Source organism: Pteronotus mesoamericanus, unplaced genomic scaffold (assembly GCF_021234165.1).
Source record: "Pteronotus mesoamericanus isolate MK-2021 breed Mesoamerican mustached bat unplaced genomic scaffold, CSHL_Meso_final scaffold_507, whole genome shotgun sequence".
Classification (NCBI taxonomy): domain Eukaryota; kingdom Metazoa; phylum Chordata; class Mammalia; order Chiroptera; family Mormoopidae; genus Pteronotus; species Pteronotus mesoamericanus.
In genome coordinates this window covers 17,127,796-17,147,145 of record NW_026555319.1, presented here as the reverse complement: position 1 = coordinate 17,147,145, position 19,350 = coordinate 17,127,796, and the positions used below count along the sequence as shown (strand labels likewise).

The 19,350-nt window shown below is 38.8% G+C and overlaps 1 protein-coding gene across 3 annotated transcripts in view; it reads left to right on the top strand.

The window, feature by feature from the left end:
- EIF4ENIF1 (eukaryotic translation initiation factor 4E nuclear import factor 1) overlaps positions 1-19,350 on the top strand; it is a 44,939-nt gene that overhangs the window by 10,394 nt on the left and 15,195 nt on the right. For all 3 annotated transcript variants that reach the window (XM_054594150.1, XM_054594152.1, XM_054594149.1), the window contains exons 3-7: positions 5,372-5,445; positions 6,437-6,564; positions 10,060-10,346; positions 10,623-10,824; positions 15,592-15,767. In XM_054594150.1, the coding sequence (XP_054450125.1) occupies positions 5,372-5,445; positions 6,437-6,564; positions 10,060-10,346; positions 10,623-10,824; positions 15,592-15,767 (867 nt within the window). The remainder of the gene's footprint in view (positions 1-5,371; positions 5,446-6,436; positions 6,565-10,059; positions 10,347-10,622; positions 10,825-15,591; positions 15,768-19,350) is intronic.

The following is a 19,350-nucleotide window of genomic DNA, read 5'->3' as shown; positions in this document are numbered from 1 at the left end:
TATTTTCATCACCCCAGATATAAACTCTGTATCCAGCAGTATGCACTCCCCACTGTCCCCTTTCCCCAGCTCCTGACAAACGTTCTTCCTCATTCTATGGATTTACTTATTTTGAACATTGAATATAAATAGAATCATACAATATGTGGCCTTTTGTGTCTGGCTTCTTTCACTTAATGTTTTCAAGGATCAGGTTATAGCACGTATCAGTATTTTTTTTCTTAAGATAGTATTTATATTTATTTAGAGGGGGAAGGGGGAGAGAAAGGGCATCAATTTGTTTCCTCTCCTATGCATCCTGACCTGGGACCACGCCCCAACCTGGGACTAACCGCAACCCAGGCATGTGCCCCGACCAGGAATGAAACCAGGACCTTTCGCTTTGGGAGACAACACCCAACCAACCGAGTCACGCCAGTCAGGGCAGTACTTTATTCCTTCCCAAATAATATTCCATTGCCAAATGATATTCCATTGTATGGGTTTACCACATTTTGTTTACCCATTCATAGCTAATAAGACACATGGGTTGTTTCCACATTTTGGCTATTGTGAATAATGCCGCTATGAGCATTTTTTACAAGTTGTTGTATGGACGTAATTTTTCAGTTCTCTTTGATACATACCTAGGAGAGGAATTGCTGGGTCATAGAGTAGCTGTGTTTAACTGTTTAAGGAACTGTCACTGTTTTCCACAGCAGCTGCACCATTTTATATTTTCATCAGCAATGTTAGAGTTCCAATTTCTCTATGTTCTTGCCAGTACTTCCTACTTTTTTTGTTTGGTTGGTTTTTTAAGAGCCATCCTAGTAGACATAAATGGTCTCTCACAGAGGTTTTCACTTGGCCTTCCAAAATGACTACTGATGTCGAACATCTTTCATGTGATGATTGGCCATTTGTGTATCTTCTTTGGAGAAAAATCTATTGCAATCTTTTACCTGTTTTTAAATTGGGTTGTTGTCGAGTTGTACAAGTTCTTTATATATTGTGGATACTAGACTCTTACCAGATACAGTAGTTCCCCGTTACCTGTGGGGAATACTACGATACTCCCAGTGGATGCCTGAAACCACGGATAGCACCGAACCCTAAAGTGGTTTTTTCCTATACATGCATACTTGTGACAAAGTTTAATTTATAAATTAGGCATAGTAAAAGATTAACAGTAATAATAAAATACAATAGTTATATCAATATACTGTAATAAGTTATGTAATGTCTCAAAATAGTTTATCATACTGTACGAACAGTGTGGATATGTCCTGTCCCGGGTAGGATGAAGCAGGATGGCATGAGGTTTTTGTCATGCTACTGGGAATGGTGCACAGTTTAAAACTGAGGGATTTTTTTATTTCTTGAATTTTCTATGTAATATTTTCAGACTGAAACTGTGGATAAGGGGACACTATCATATATTATTTGTAATTTTTTTTTCCTGTTTTGGGGGGTTTTCTTTTCATTTTTTTCTTAAAGATTTTATTTACTTATTTTTAGAGAGAGAGGAAGGGAGGGACAAAGAAAGGGAGAGGAACACCGATCACCCCCAACCAAGGACCTGGCTTGCATCCCAGGCCCATGCCCTGACCAGGAACTGAACCAGTGATCTTTAGGTTTGCAAGAGGATGTGAACCCACGGAGCTGCACCAGTCAGAGCTCTTTTCACTTTTTTAATAATCATTTGAAACAGGAAAGTTTCTAAATTTGAAGTCTAATGTATCTTTTCCTTTGCTTATGCTTTCAGTGTCATAGTTAAGAAACATTTCTTAATCTAAGATCACAAAGATTTATACGCCTGTGTTTTCTCTTAGGAATTTTGTAGTTAAAGCTCTTATACTTAGGTCTTTGACATATTTTGAGTCAGTTTTTCTAAATTTTTTTTATTGTTCAAATACATTTGGCTCCGTTTTCCCGCCACCACTTTCCCCGTCCCACCCAACCCCACAATTTTTGTATACAGTATGAAGTGTAGAGGTAAACTTTATTTTTTTAGAACATTTTTAGATTTACAAAAAAACTGGGAAAATAGTTCCTTAGCTCTTCCTAATTTTCCTTATTAGTAATACTTTACATTAGTATGGTATATTTATCACAGTTAACAATGTTGATACATTGTTATTAAAGTCCATACTTTGTTCACATTTTCTTAGTTTTAAACTAACACCCCTTTTCCGTTCCAGGATACTGTGTTACATTTAGTTTTACTCTCTCTTTAATCTCTTCATTTCCCCTTTTCTAAGACTATTTGTTACCTTTTTAAAAATACTTTTTGATCCCCACAAATAGAACATTTAGTCCTCCTACATGTTTTTGTGGCTGTGTTAAAATGTTACTCTTTCTCAGTGGACTTGTAAATAGATAAAATCATTAGAGTTTCAGCAAGTAGCTGTAGTAGTAACAACACCTATCACTTGGGCTTCCTATTACCTTTTGGAGTTAAAAATTTCAAACAAAGCCTCATTGTTTAGAAACTTTGGTATATTGAGAATATGCGTACTTAAGTATGAAATATACTGCCCTTTGTTTAAGAGTATGTTAGGGTTCTTAGTTTAATGTTTGGATTTGAGGGTGGTGGAGTAAGGGAATATATAACAATTTTGGGATTGCTTCTAATAGCAGAAAATTGCTTTGTAATCTTTTATAGTGTCTGTGTAAATGTTTCCTATATTGCAAAGCCCTTCCTGTTTCTACTAGAAACTGTTCTAAGCACTCGTGTCCTTAGGGTTTCTGTATTGTAATGTCTGCTATCATCGTAATTACTGTTGGTCCATTTGCCCCACCCGATATGCGACACCCTTGCAACTTTGACAGTGTGTTTGTCCTGAAGATTTCATTGGATTCCAATCTTTACTGGTAATTTGCAGGTAATATATCAGTGCTTTGGCAGTTTTTTCAGAATTTAGAGCAGTATCTAGACATTTTCTTTTATTTGGAATTCAGTTTATCTCAAACTTCTCAATTTTTCCAGGTATTTCTATCCAAAAATAAGACATCACTCATAAATAAGTCATAAATAAATGCAAGTGCCTGATACTCAGGTTTTAAAACTAAAACTACATCTGGTCCTAATGTATTTTGTGATCATAGAGAAAACATTTCAATCAGCCATCCCCAACCTTTTTGGCACCAGGGACTGGTTTCTTGGAAGACAATTGTTCCAGACAAAGTTTGGGTGGGGGGGGGAGGTGGTGGACAGGAGGCGGTGCTCAGGCCGTAATGCAAGCAGTGTCCACTGACAGGCAAGGGGAGGGGGTTGGGGACCCCTGATTTCGATGCTTCAAGTGTCTGCAGACACTGGGGGAATTCATTGCATGCTTATTTGCAGTGATTCCTGTAGACTGAGTACGTCTGTCCCTCCATCTTTGCCTCAAGATACAGGAAGCAGTGATCATAGAAGCCGTGGGGCCTGTGATACGGGCCTTGCGGAGGTCCCAGCACAGTGGTGTACGCTTTTTCACAGGGCAGTTGTAGCATTTTGCTGATGCTAAGAGTTTAGGAATTGATTTTTTTAACCTTTTTTATGAAAGTGTTAAAATGTATGTAAGAAGGAGGCAATGATTTTTATGTATATGAGCAGATGTGTGTTTATTAGTATATACACATTGTGTGTTTATAAATGTACATTCCTAGTTCTGCCGAAAGAGCCAAGAAGCAAACGTGGATGCCCAGTGCCCAGGTCTTGGTTTCTTACACATTCCCAACTTGAATGAACTACGATTTCTTAGAGAAACGACTGGCTCTAGGGCTAGAACAGGATAGCCACAACATAAGAAAGAAAGGAAGTGTTTGGTTTTTTCTTTTTGTTTTTTTAAATGATGGCACATGTCAGAAGGACTTAGGAACCAACTTGAAGAGGTTCACAATTCAAGCACCAAAATAATTAATGACATTAATAAGTTATAGACCATTGAAAAGACTAGGAATCTGTGAGTCCATGCCAATAAGTAGGTAAATAAAGAGGGGAGAAGGGACGGTTTGTGTTTAGAGTGGACTGCCACGTGCTGGCTGGTAAATGGAGAGAGAGACCTAGAGCTGGAAAATCAAGATTGGTTTGGGCAAGAACCATCAATAGATACTAAATTTAAGGGGAGATTTTGATGAAGACCAGGATATTTGGGTGATTTTAAAGTGTCTCCCCATAGAGTGCATACTAGTTGCAAGGGGGAAGTAGTAGCTGAACAGTAGAGAAACTGGACAGCACCTAGACCAACTGGTCAAAATTAACACCACTGATGGACATCATGAGCGTCCAGAGGCAGTGCTTTGAGATGGACACAACATCTCTTAGGTTAGTATTCTGCTCCAGGATGCTCAGTTTCAATCTGATCACAAGGAAACGTTAGACAAATCCATAATGAATAATGTTCTCTTTAAAGAAAATAAAAATAGACTTCCATAAAAAGCAAAAGCAGTTGCAGAAATTTTCCAGGTTAGAGACTGGAGAGACACAGCAACCAATATCTGATTCTAGACTGGATCCTGTGTTGGAGGCTAAAAAAAAAAAGTAATATAAAGGACATTATTGGGTCAGTTGACAAAATTGAGATCCAGAGTGGTAGGTTAAATAAGATTATTGATAACTAGTCATATAAAACTGACAGCACTTCTTAACCATGTTCTGCAGAAATAAACCCTAATGCCCTAAGGCATCCATTGTATGTAACAGATTTTTCTCTCCTATGCATCGAAAATGATACTGGCCAAGTATATTCCTTGGGAGAATGGAAAAGTAGTCATTCAAATAATTTTCTGTAGGGCTTAATTCTCTAATGGAACCGGATGAGAGGCTGTGAAAGAATATCCTCATTCTTAGGAAATGGACACTGAAATATTTTCAGGTAAAGGAACATGACTTTATGCCATTTTACTGAAATGGTTTAAAACGTTACATAGAGTCCAAATGCCGAAGCAAATAGGAAAAAATGTTACCAGGCAAATCACATGAATGGTATATGGATGTTTCTGCTGCTTTGTTTTTTCCTTGCAACTTTACATGGAAAAGAAAAAAAAACCTGTCTCCTTATAAATTGGCACGTAACGCATTTTAGAATAGTAACATTAGATGGAGGTTTTATGTTAGTCTGACGCTTCCATGCCTTGATGAGCATTCATTGTTGTGGAATGTATTATTGGACAACAGTTTATGTGAGAATGTGTCTTAACAAGAAACTGATAACTATTAAGTTATTTGCCAATTTTGCTTGAGCTTCTTCTAAGAACATTGAACTGACTCCAGTCCTTTCTGAAATAAGTCAAGTATAAATAAACAGGAACTGTATGAAATACTTAAGGTAGATACTCAAATACTAAAAACAAAAGTCATAAGTGTGTGAAATATTATTCAAAATCACCATTTGATTTCTCTTTGTAGGAGGAGCTCTTGGATATAAAAGAACGCCCTCATTCCAAACAAAGGCCTTCATGCCTCTCTGAAAAATACGACAGGTATTGCAGTTATTGCAGTGGGGAAAGGAGGTTGCTGCTTCTAGTCAATTTCTTGTTACAAACTTGGTAAATTAAGAATTGTACTAGCTTGGGTGGTCAGCAGTTGGCTAGAGTGTCATACCTATATGCCAAGGTTGCAGGTTCCGTCCCTGGTGAGGGCACAAACAAGAATCTACCAGTGAATGAGTAAATAAGTGGAACAACAAATCAGTCTTTCTCTCCCCTCCCCTTTCCCCCTTCCTCCCCTTATCCCCTTCTCTCCCTCTTTTCCCCTCTCTCTTAAAATTAATAAATGTAAGAAAAAGAATTGTGTTGTTTCGGTCTGATCTGGGGTTGGGAAAGCCCTCTCTGCAGAATACTGAGAGGCATAGCTCAGTGACTTGTTCAGGATGCCCCTGGTGGCGATGACTGAAACTAGAATTCAGTCCCAGATCGCTGGGCTCCAGAGCTGCTCTGCACACCTGCCAGCCCCATCATTAGGCAGTGAGTTACAAAGTGAAGCCCAAACCACACATTTTAGGCTCTTAAGAGCTTGTGAGGAAAACTGAGATTATGCATAGAAATTCTGAAAAAATACACACGCTGCATTCAAGGAGTTAACTTCTAGTGAGAGAATGAAAGGGTCACACACACACCCCCCCCCGTACTAATCTTTAATAAACTGAGTAAGCATATTTATGGAGCCATATTCTTTGTGTAAGACAGGCATAGTTAAAGTAGTCCATATGTACCCCAAAGTGTGTGATCTGATTGTTTGATTTATGCACAGACCACTGGTTTTCAAGTGACTACTGGTGTTATGTGAATAACAGCAAGGTATTACTGAATTAATAGTTGTTTTTGTTTTCATCTTAAAATAGACAACCATTCCGATGGCAGCCATGACATTTTATATTGGAAAGGGATTCTCAGCTTAAGGAAGTTCTGAAATTAGGCCGCATGTGTAGTTTATGGGTATAAGTGCTAACCGTTGGTATCCTTTGACTTGTAGTGATGGCGTCTGGGACCCTGAGAAGTGGCATGCCTCTCTCTACCCAGCTTCAGAGAGAAGCTCACCAGTGGAAAGTGTGAAAAAAGAGTTGGATACAGACCGGCCTTCCCTGGTGCGCAGGATAGTAGGTGAGCACACAGTCACTCAGAAGTGGAGGCAGCAGTTTTGGAGACAATGTTCATTGCTGTTGGCTTCATTCTTAGCTGTGAGAGTTTTGTGCATTGAGGTAAAGTGTCATTATCAAGAAACCGATTTACTGATTGGATTTTCCCTTAGAGTAAAATCAGCCTTCTCGTATAGCAGTGGAAAGTAGACGTTAGGCTATGTGCTTTCGAATGAAACGGACTGATGCCTTTCATTGACATGGATAACCGAGCGAAGTGTGACAGGGAGCATAAAGCTGAGCCGGGAGTCTGGTTATGCTCAGTCTCCTATATGAGACTAGTCCTCAGGTATAAATCAGTTCTAGCAATTCAGGATTCATAATAGATTATTATTTGAATTCAGGGTTTAGATATGGTTTGAGTCTGCAGTAAAATTTGATCTTCCATACCTTTACCCCTTTAAACTAGAAAAAATGTTGGAGTGAAATGGAGACTTGGCCATATAGAAACTAGTCAAGGAACTTGTTACAAGAGGAGGTCCTTTGGAGAAGACCCATCATAAACCACATTTGGAACTGAGTAAAAAAAATAGGGGTGACTCTAGTGTGAGCTATAAGACCCTTCTACACAGAATCTATCACATAGTGCGGAAATACCTCTCAAAGAATTTATCCTAACTGAATCATTAAAGATGTGCCATAGACCTTATTTAAATGATGAAAACTTAGAAGCAACCTAAATGTCCAATAGAAACGAGATTGAGTATGTGTGAATGTTTACTGTGTATCTGTTAAAAACATGTTGGAGATGTGTTTACCAAGTTGTATAAACTGCCCATATTATATCTTGTATTGGAAAAAACTGAGGCACTACATGAAGTTCTGGAAAAGTACATACCAACCTGTTTTAGGAACTGTTTCTGGTGAGAGGATTAAAAGGTTTTTCTCACTTAGACTTATCTTCAGTTTTCTGGTTTTTCTAGGAAGAATTTTTGTGTGTGTTGACATGTTTATTTTTCTTTCACCTTGATTAAGATATACTTGACATACAATAGACTGCACATAAAGCATACCATGTGATGTTTTAACATGTGTATACACCTGTGAAACCATTACCACAAAGTAATAAGTATTTCCATCACCCCCCCAAAAAAGTTTCCTAGTACTCCTCTGAGTCCCTTCCTTACAATTCCCCTCAGACTGCCACTGATCGCTTTTTGTCACCATACTTTAGTTTACATTTCCTAGAATTTAATATAAGTGGAATTATACGGTAAACACTAAGGCGGGGAGGAGGGCAAAAAACCCAGATTTATTTATTAAAAAAATAAATATTTGTATTTATTCTTGTTTAAACTTCAATCACCCTCAAAGAACTCTCCATTTGATGCAGTACACCTATTGTGACATTTTTCTGCTGCTCAGAACAGTTTTTGAACTGGTCAATTTTGATGCCTTTTACTGCTTCCACCATTTTGTTCACGTCTTCCACATAGGCAGATCATTTCACTTTGAGGCCTTTTTATCATCTAGGAAACAAGCAAGCAAAAAAAGTCAGGGTGAGATAAGGAGGGTGGGACATGGGGGTCATGTCGTTTTTGGTAAAGTGCTGAATACTCAGCACGGTGTGGGCAGGTGCACTCGGAAATCACCCATCATGAAATGGGCAAATGTATTGAAAGAATCTTCAAAAAAAAAATACACTGAAGCTGAACGCAACCTCTCACGACAATACCAGCTGATACACTGATACAGATGGGTTCCTAGAACACTCACCTAGCAGGGGAATCCTGTGCTACAAGGGCCTACTCTCCAGAAGATAATTCTGGCTTTCTTAGGGGATACCCCTTCTATTTGGGTAGCTTCTTTCACTGAGAATAGTTAAGGTTCATTTATGTTGTTGTGTATATAATAATTTCTTTTTATTGCCTATTAGGATTTCATTGTATAAATTTGCCATAGTTCATTTATCTATTGATAGACATTTGGGCTGTTTCCAGTTTTTGACTATGAACATTCATGTGCAAGTCTCTGTGGGAACATACACTTTCTTGGGGGCCTCTTGGGTAAATAACTTAAAGTAGAATGGTTGGATCCTAGAGTAGGTGTGTTTAATGTTTTGAGAAACTGCCAAGCTGTTTTTAGAAGTGGTAATACCATTTTATAGCACTGTATGAGAATTCTACTTGCTCTGCATCCTTGTCATCGCTTGGAATGATCGGCATTTTTTTTTTTTTTCCAAATTATAAGAGAAAATTTAATTAGAAGGTTACAGAGGTAGTAGAAGTGAGGTAGCCAGGCTGCTTAGACTCAGGAAACAAGTTACAGAGGCATAAGAAAGCCCTTGGAGCTTAGGAGAGAGAAACGCAATGGTAATGTGCCCGGGAGGAATAAGTGGCCAAAAGGAAAGCACTGGTCAGTTTTGTTTTGTTTTTCAGCCATTCTAATAGATGTGTAGTGGTATCACATTATGGTTTAATTTACACTTCACTGATGACTAATGATGTTGAATATCTTTTCATATTCATATTTGTGCCATCCATATATCATCTTTGGTGAAGTGTCTCTTCAAACCATTTGTCCATTTTTTTAATTGGATTGTTTTCTGAGTTTTAAGAGTTTTCATATGTACTGGATACAGGTCTTTTATCAGATATATGCTTTGAAATATTTTCTCCCAGGCTGTGGCTTATTTTCGTATTTTTTGACTAGTAGGCGAGGCTCTTGAATAACATTTTGTTCATGTTATTTCATTATAACATTGATGAAATGTCATAGGGACTTTCATTTATATCAATTAGCCCCTGGTAAAATTGGTTTCATTGTACTTTGTTTCACCTTAATTTGCAGAGCCTGTCAACAGTGTAACACAAGGACTAACTGTGTCTGTCAAAGAGTAGAAGTTTAAAATTTTGATCAAGCCCAGTTTATCATTTTTTAAAAGACATCTTCCAAAAAAATACACTGAAGCTGAATGCAGCCTGGCACTACAATACCAGCTGGTACACTGATACAGATGGGCTCCTAGAAAACTCACCTCGCGGGGGAAGCCTGTACTACAAGGGCCTACCCTCCAGAAGATAATTGGTGTCATGCCTAAGAAAACTTTGTTAACCCAGTGTCACAAAGATTTCCTTCTGTATTTTCTTCTAGAAGTTTTATAATTTCAGGTTTTACATTTAGATCTATGATCCATTTTGAATTTTTTTTGTATATGAGACCAGAAGTGGATTCAAGTTCATTTGTTTGTGTATGGATATCCAACTCTTCAATGCTGTTTGTTGAAGAGACACTTAACTTTTTAAGTAGTTACTTTTTCAAATACTGACACCTATAGTTTATTAGTTGACAAAAGCAAAAGGCTCGGGCTTACTTAAGTATATAATGTACATGTTGCTCTAGCTGTTTTACTGGTGACTCTTTTCCAGTAACCCACCACCACCAGTCATAGACAAACCATCTGGAGAGGGAAAACGCCCTTGCTGATTTGCTTACCTTTCTGTTTCTGGCATCTTTCCAGATCCACGAGAGCGTATAAAAGAAGATGACTTAGATGTTGTTCTCAGCCCGCAGAGGCGAAGCTTTGGAGGAGGCTGCCACGTGACAGCTGCTGTTAGCTCCCGGCGCTCAGGAAGCCCATTGGAGAAAGACAGCGATGGGCTTCGGCTGATTGGAGGACGAAGAATTGGCAGTGGGAGGATAATCTCTGCTAGGACTTTTGAGAAGGATCACCGTCTGAGCGATAAGGACCTACGGGACTTGAGAGACAGAGACCGAGAGAGGGACTACAAGGACAAGCGTTTCAGGGTTTGTCTTCTAGATTATTTGGCACCTCGTGTACTTTGGGACTGAATAGTCACGTCATTTATACCAGGTTACTTTGAGATACTGGGTGAACGCAGCCCATTCTTAAGCCAGATAGGGAGGAATAGAACTGGATGAGGGCAGAGAGGGGCTTTAAGTCTACAGGATAGTATCTTCATTGCACTATTGAGCATTACTTAATTAATCAAGGCCTCGACTAAGGTAGAAATGCCTTAACTAGAATCTCATTTTTTTATCTTGCATTATGTACTTCTCCAGAGGGAGTTTGGGGACAGTAAGCGTGTCTTTGGTGAGCGTAGAAGAAATGATTCCTACACAGAAGAAGAACCAGAATGGTTCTCAGCTGGACCCACAAGTCAGTCTGAAACCATCGAGCTGACTGGCTTTGATGATAAGATACTGGAAGAAGATCACAAGGGGAGAAAAAGAACAAGGCGACGGACAGCCTCTGTGAAGGAAGGTCAGCAAAAACTTTGGGAGGGAAGCTCACTGTTCTAAATGTGATGTGCTTATAATTGACTTAATTATACACTTAGGATTGGGCACCAGTTATTAGGAAGTAACAAGTTGTTAAAGTTGCAGCCTGCTTTTGAAATTGCTTCCTAAGTGTGAATTTACTAGGGGTATATTATACTATCTCTTCAACTTGTTCTGCCTGCAATGCTAAACAGAAAAGTCTCACAATACCTTGTTAAGAGCACTGTGTACACAAAAGCGTTCGGAGAGATAAGAAACATGAGGTAGAAATAATTAGGGGTCTCATTTACTGAGCACACATTATGTACAAGACAGAGTGATAAGCATTTGTCTATATAATCCTACTTCCAGCAACCCTGTGAGGTATGTGCTTTTATGTCCCTCTTATAGATGAGTAATTGGAGGCACAGGGCTGAAGTGACTTGTGTGTGGACACTAAGGAAGTACGTAGTGAAGTTGGGTAATGAACAAGATGCTTTTTTTTTTTTTTAAAGATTTTATTTATTTTTAGAGGGGAAGGGAGAAGTGCAGTGAGAAAACCTTTAATGTGAGAGAGAAACATTGATTAGTATGCTGCAGGGCTGGGGATGGGACCGGCATCCCCTTGACTTGCAGGATAGTGCCCAACTAACTGAGCCACCCCAGTCAGGGCAACAAGATGCTTTTATGCTTCAGAGCTCATTTTTTTCACTATGGTGTTAGACCTTCCTGTGTCTTTTGATTGTGACTTGGCTTTTCCCAAACTGTTTTCTCAGCTATAAGATAAGGTTAGTTGTTTCCCTTGTTAAACTGTGTGGCAAAGCTAATGTGTAAGGCATGCCTGGTGCAGAGTGGGAGCCCTGTTAGTCGTTTTCAGGACAGTAACCTGGCTCTGAGGTGGATAGGCCTCACCGGATGGTCTGGTGAAGAAACAGGGGAGAGCCAGGTGGGCTCAACTGGTTTTTGAGTTTCTGGGCTACTGCTCGGTAAAAGGATACTCTTTGATAAAACTCCTAACAGGTGGGCCTATTTCTTTGTAAGGTGAAGACAGTGCCTACTTTATAACTTTAAGGGTTACTTTTAGTTTTAAAGATCAAATGTACACACCAAAGCTCAGCCTTTTCGGGATACTTACTCAGTAAATTCTAGTTCCTTCCACTCTCCAGGTGTAGTTGGATAAAAACCTTTTGGCAGACACCAGACAACAAAAGGGAGAGCTTTTTGAATACATGAGTGTTTAATCGATGACACCCTAAAATTATGAGGCTCGAACATATCTAAGCAGAAATAGCTAATGGGATTTATTTAGGAGAAAGAAAAGGGAGAAATCACTTTCCCCCCTCGATCTTTAAAATGTAATAGAAATCATTATATTATGCTGTTATACTTTCTTCCCTAGGGTGATGCAGGAAATTGATGGGTAACTTGGGAGACTTTGCTATTAAATTGCCTTTTAGATATGCCTTACTCTTATTCTCGATTAAACTAAAGCAGCACCAGGAAGTGTAGTCTTTTCTCTTAATGATAAAGATCAAGCTTCTGGTGAGAAAAGCACGTTTTTTTCCTCACTAAAATGAAATCGGAATTTCAGCCATTCTTGTATCAACAAGTAGAAGAGACAGAAAGAACGCAATACAGCAGTGGTGTCACCTTCTCAACTTACATGTGCACAGAGAGACAGGCCTGTAGAGGGGACAACCTGAGACCCTGTCACACGGGTTTCATGGCAGAGCCTCAAGTGGAATCCAGTGGTACCTGGCTCAGTCCATTAGTTAATTACAAAAAGTCCCTAGGCTATCTCAGCTACTGTATTTAACACAAACTGCCACCCTGTAGTTTCATCTTGGCTGCAAGAATGAAAGGAGGGGGAGGGATGGTGAGTTCCTTTTAGTCCATTTTTCTGTCTGTATTCCAGCTTTCCATTGAACTCACCACGTAGCAGTTCTCTGCAGGTACATACTAGTGCTGGGAGTATAGCAGTTAACAAGACAAACATGGGCCTTGCCTACATGATTTTAAAACAGATACGTATTGAGTGCCCATTCTATGCAGGGACCAGTGCTAACTGATGTATACATGGTAATGAATGAAATAATTTGAATACATATTACACTTATAACCAGAAAAAACATTATGTGGAAGGGGGAAACTGTAAAAACCCTCCATCAGTAGAAAAGAAAATTTTGATATGCATTCTCTGTAATGAAATTATATCTCCAATCTGATATGTGATAAAACTTACCCTTAGTTACCTTTCCTGGGTCCCTGGCTTTTGAGTCTGTCATAATAAATGTCCAGTTGTGTTTGTCTTACTTATACTTGCTCCCAGTTGTCAGGCCCAGCCTGCTTTTCAAAGAGCTTAAAGCTGCGTACAGTTGCATATGGGCCACTCTGCTGCTTACAGAAGCCACTTATCTGTTAAAAGATGTCCCTATCTCAACACAATTAAAGTGAATAGGAGAAATACTGGTTTCTTTTGTAAATGTATGAGCCATGTGTAGACTTTACTGACTCCCATCCCTAAGTTGGGACACAAAACTGCACCAAAATGTATGTTGCTTTCAGGCCTGAAGTGGGCAGGCAGGTTCTGGCGGGCAAAATGGGTCAGGGAGAAGCTCTGCTGTAGCGGAAAGGACACGTACTGGGCATTGGTTGGGCTATTAAGTTGTTTGCTTTTTCCAGCACTCAGTTTCTTTGTAAAGTAAGGATAATATTTCTGCCAAAGCAGTCATTTTAGTTCAAATGTAAGTCTTTAAGGAACACCATTCGTCTCTGTTGGTTGGCAATAAACATGTGCTGACCGTTGGAGAAGCCGCCCATTGCCTTGCCCATGGCTGACAAAGGACCATCGTACTGGTTGCCCTGGGCTCGCAGAAGACTTAGGGCCCTCAGGTGGCAGGCACCCCTGTGGTGTGGAAAAGCATTGGTGGGTGTCCTAGGGTTGAAGCTTCTGGCACTTACTAGTTTTGAGACCTTGAGCAAGCAGGCCACTTAATCTTTCAGTTGTTGCAGTCCCCTGCTTTGGTCTCTGAAGCATTATTGGAATGACAGTGCTGATGATGCAGGTGGTAACATTTATCTTCTCTTGGCCTAGAATATACAGGCTGATTAATCTCAAGACTGTGGTAAATATTGGGGACTTTTGAGAAAGGATGAGTCCATGCTTTTTTCCTAGGAGAACTCCATGTCTGTTGTGATCTTGAAACCACAAGCAGCTCCTATATAGGTGCTTTTGCAGAGTGGGGCTTTCGGAATTCTGTTCTTCACATGAAGAAGTTGAATACCTAATATCTCTCAGTGTACTTACTTAAAAAGAAAGATTATTTTGTTTTTACCCTAAGAATTTTGCTTTTTGCCCATACTGTGGCTAAAATTAAAATGTTAGATTTCTTAAACATTCGTTCTTGGTAGCTTCACTTAGACTTTACCTTTCCATCCTAACAACCAAACATTACTGAATTTTAAATGTACCAGGTGCTACAGATAAGGTAAAGCTAGTTAAAAGCAGGTTACCTACCCGTCAGAGAGTTCAGTCTCACCAGTGTGATAAGTACTTTGAGAAATAACATGATTATAGAGAAGGCAGTGATCAATTTTGCATAGGATAAAAATGGATAGGCAGCAGGCTTCCCAGAAGACGTAACATTTGAGCTTTGCCTTGAAATATAAACTACCCCATCCTGTCGGCAAACGAAAATTGCCCTCATGCTAGGTTTCACATAAATAACTTAGGTTGCTGAACCCTGACGTAACGTGGCAGTGCACATGACTGTGTAAATACAGCCAAATTAATATGGTTCCATTTTTAAGCAGTAAGAGATTCTTGCCATCCCACAAACCAAAAGTTTGCCAGTTTGAGTCTAGGTCAGGGCATGTGCCTGTATTGTGGTCCAGGTCCTGAGTTGGGGGCATGCGAGACACAACTAACTGATGGACTTTTTTGTCCTTCTCTCTCTCCTTTCCCCTCTCTCTAAAAATAAATAATAATGACAGAAAAGCTAAAAAAATTTTTTTTTGTTAAAATGCACTATACCAGCAATTTTAAACCTTTTTCATCTCATGGCATACATAAACTACTAAAATTCTGCTGTACACCAAAAAATATATTTTTTGCTCATCTGACCAAAAAAATAGGTATAATTTTGATTGATAAAAATAGTAATTACCTACCCTTTTTGCACCAAAATGACTTTTTTAAAAAATCAGGTGCCTATACTTGTACATAAGGATTTCCAGTACCAAGCATTAACTAATCAGACACAACTATATTATGTGATGTGATCAATAAGATGCAACTTTATTATATGACCCATATATTCATGGTCCAGGACTGGGCATTCACACCAGATGCCTGTTGTTGTGCTGGCTTTTTTTTCTTTTCTTTTTTTTTTTTTTTTTTTTTTTTGACAGTCTAAGGGAAGAGTATCCTGACTAAATAGACAGGTATTGCATATTTTAAAAATTCTTGCATCACACCATTTGAGGAGCACTGTACTCTACACTATGGGAAACTTGAAGAGTGGGCAGAGGAAGGACCACGATCCTCCTCCCATTGTAATGGTGTTTTGGATTGTTGTTAAGGTTTTTTTTCCTCCTCTATCTTCCATAGGAAGGGGACTGTTTTTCTACTGCAAATACTGTGCTGGCACAAGAAGTCTGCTTTTAAAGTCATCCATGGCTCTTCTGCATGCGTGATGGAGGTTGGGGTCACAGGACAAGTCTGTAGCAGTTTATTTGATCAGACTCTTTTTTGCCCTGGCTTTGATTTCAGGCATCGTCGAATGCAATGGAGGAGTGGCCGAAGAGGAGGAGGTGGAGGTCATCCTTACACAGGAGCCTGCTGCTGATCAGGAAGTGCCAAGGGATGCCGTCCTACCTGAGCAGTCCCCAGGAGAATTTGACTTTAATGAGTTCTTTAACCTTGATAAGGTGCCATGCTTGGCTTCGGTGAGTGTAGCAGCACTTATAAAATGGATGGAGCAACTATATGGTTAAATTTGACCTGAGTCTTTAAGATAATGTCTTTATTTTTTATGTTTATTGATTTTAGAGAGAGAAACATTTGTGTGAAATCTGACCAGGGATTGACCCCACAACCTAGGTGTATGCCTTGACCAGGAATCAAATCCCCAACCTTTAGGTGTAGGGGAAAGTGCTCCAACCAACTGGGCCACACCAGCAAGGGTTAAAGCACACCTTTTTAAAGTATTGTTTTGCTAGATGCTTTGAGGGTTTTTTACTTTTATTCATAATTTTTAAGAATAAACTATTATTTGAATATTTTTTTACTCCTACCTGAAGGTATCTTTTCATTTCTTTTTTTGCGGGGATGGGGAGTGGTGGAGAAGCATCAGTCGGTTGCCTTCTCGTACACACCCCAACCAAAGATCAAACCTACATCCTGGGTATGTGCCATGACCTAGAATCAAACCCATGACCTTTTGGTCTGTGGGACCATGCTCCAACCAACTGAGCCACCAGCCAAGGCTTTTATTTGAATTTTTGAATTCAGATAACTCCTTTGAATTTTTGTTGGCTTTGCTTTGAGAGTCTTAGTGGAAACGACCAAGTAAGAATTCTATACTAGTTAACTCTTTTTCCAGGCTGGTAGCACTGTACTAAGAATCTTTCAGATGTTTGACATTGTCTGCTTTTATTTTTAAGTAGTTCAGTATTTGTTGTAAAGACTTACCGTGGAGGTGGAGTTTCATAATTGGTAAAGTTGATAATCACGCTGGTCTGTGTTCCTTGGGTGAGGCTGGCTGGTTAGGTGGTTCCTTTGTGATGTGATGGTTCTGAATATCATTAGTGAAAGGAACTTGGAATACTATCGGTGTTGCTGTTAAACTGTTGAGGTCTAGTCTTTATCTACTTTTAAAGTAGAAACAGTAAGACATCCCAAATCTTCATTTGCTACCTGCTCTTGCTCCCGCCCCCTTCAGCCATTTAGGGATTAGTATAGCCTCATCAAATTTTTGGAGAAAATATATAACTGCGGCCTACATACACAGAAATGAGGTTTTCTGTGGTTGCTGAAAGATTGCCTAGAACTCTGATTAAATAATATTTAAAAATCGTTTTGACCAACAAAAGCATCTGTACATTCCAGACTTAAATAAAGTTAAAGTTAATAAAGTTAATAGAGTTAACTTAAATAACTCTAATGCTTAATTATAACTGCTCCTTGTTTGATTAGTGTGTGAGCAAATGAAACTTGTCACAACAGAGCAGGCAGCATTGACCCTTGTCATTTTCCTGCCCCACCCTCACCCCCGAAAAGATGGTTACTCAGAATAGGTGAGCAGATGCTACATAGCCTAGGTATAGGGCTACAGATGAGTGAGTTCTAGGGCAGTACTTCTTCAGTTCTCTGTGATTTTGTTTCCAGTCCATTGAGGACCAATATTTTACGACAAAGTACAAATGTCACAGTGATGACAAATGACTATAAAAGTTTCTAAGCATTTATTCACAACCTCTGAACTTGTCTCTCTGTGGACCAGCAGGGTCCAAGACCACACTTGGCTATACCACTGTTCAGGAGCATGAAGATTTTGGCTCCAAATCACCTGGCAACTACACAGTTATATTCTTAAGTTGTAGCAGCGATTTTAACTAAGTTTCCTAGCCAGATACCTTACTAGCTAGCCAGTAGTCCTTAGGTAACTATAGCAGAAGGGTTGCATCCAGGTGTGAGCTTAATTTACTTGACGTAAAACTGAGTGGTTCTGTCAAATTCTTAGCTTTTGAGGGGACAGTAATTTTTTATTTTTATGCCAACTGGGTTTAATGATTTTTTTTTTTTTTTGCATTCTCTAAGACGATATGGAAATCTTATTATAAAAAGTTTTCATAGCAAAGGTCAAGATTTAGAGGTTTCTACTTGGCTCCAAATGTGAGCATGTATAAAACTTACCTGTGAACTGAGGTAGAGGAACAATTCAAAACTAAACTTTTAATAATAGCTAACTAACAAATATAGTGCCAACTGTTTCAGACTTTACATACAATAAATCATTTAATCCTCACAAAACCATTATAAATTAGCTTATTACTATTTCCATTTTATAGATAAGGAAACAGGCACAAAGAGGTTTAGGTATCTTGCCTAAAGCCACACAGTTAGTAAATGGTGGAAACTGAATTCTAATTTATGCAGTTTCAGTGAATAGTCTTTGCTCTTAATTCCCCACAGTTATACTGCCTATACAGCATAAAAGGGAGGAATAGGAACTCAGCACCTCTGGCCCTAACCTTCACCCAGAACTTGGGTAATACTCAGCAGTAGGTACTCCGTGTTTTTTCATGGGGGTACTATTCATTAAGGTGTATGTACTATAAAAGATTCATTTAAAAGCAAAACTGGGATCAGTAAAAACATGCTCTGGTTGCATATATAACCAGCTGGACTCTGATAACAGTGCTCAGAAATGACCAGTCAATTGGGAAAAATAAGTAAGAATAGCTATATAGGACATGAATATCATTTAATGAATGTTATATAAAGTGCTTCAAATAGTAGTTGGCACTTAGTAAGCTTCACAAATCCTGAGTATTAATAGATAGAAACAGAATTATACCTATATTTATTGTGTTGCAGTACATTAGAAATCGGCAGCCACAGACAGAATGAAAATTTGGATCATGTGTGCAGTTAATAATTTCAGTTAAATACAAATAAGTTTATTTTAGATATGATGCAACTCTTACTACAGTGCCTAACACATAATAAGTGCTTAAGCACATTGACTGAAGAGGAGAGGTAATCAAAACAAAAATCCTAAACGATTTAGAGTGATAAACAGGAACATGACATAGAAAACTCTTGGTGATATAATCAAAAGTATGCTTAGAAGAAAATGTATAGTTTTAATGCATTCATTAGAAATCCCAGCCCTGACTGGTGTGGCCCAGTGGGTTGATTGTACACCAAAAGGCTGCCTGTTCAATTCCTGGTCAGGGCATATGCCTGGGTTGCAGGCCAGGTCCCCTATTGGGGCACTCAAGAGGCAACCAATCTGTGTTTCTCTCATACATCGATGTTTCTCTTCCTCTCTCTCCCCCTTCCCCCTCACTAAAAATAAATAAAATCTTTAAAAAAAAAAAAAAAAAAAGGAAATCCCCAAAAATTAAACTATAGTGAAGCAAATACAAAAATATAGAAATTTATGTAAAAGTGAAAATAACAGTATTTACCATAAAAACCTAGTAATTTTCAAAGATCAAAAATATTTCACAATATGTTTGATAATCAAAATAATAATGAATTTTAGGATACGGCTTGTCTAAGTGACTTTTGTTTGAGGAACCAAACTAATAGGTTATCTTAAAAATGCTATTAAAAATCTGGTCTAAAAAGAGCAGCTGAAACATATGAGAATACAGTTCACACCAGCTAATGGCTGACAGGAATATAGCAGAGGATGTCTTGACCAAGAAGTCAGTTATGGGTCCTGGTCTCCATTTCCTGTACCAGGGAGCTGTGGGGAAGGCACTACTGTTAGTGCATCCCAGCTTGTTCTGTGGTGAA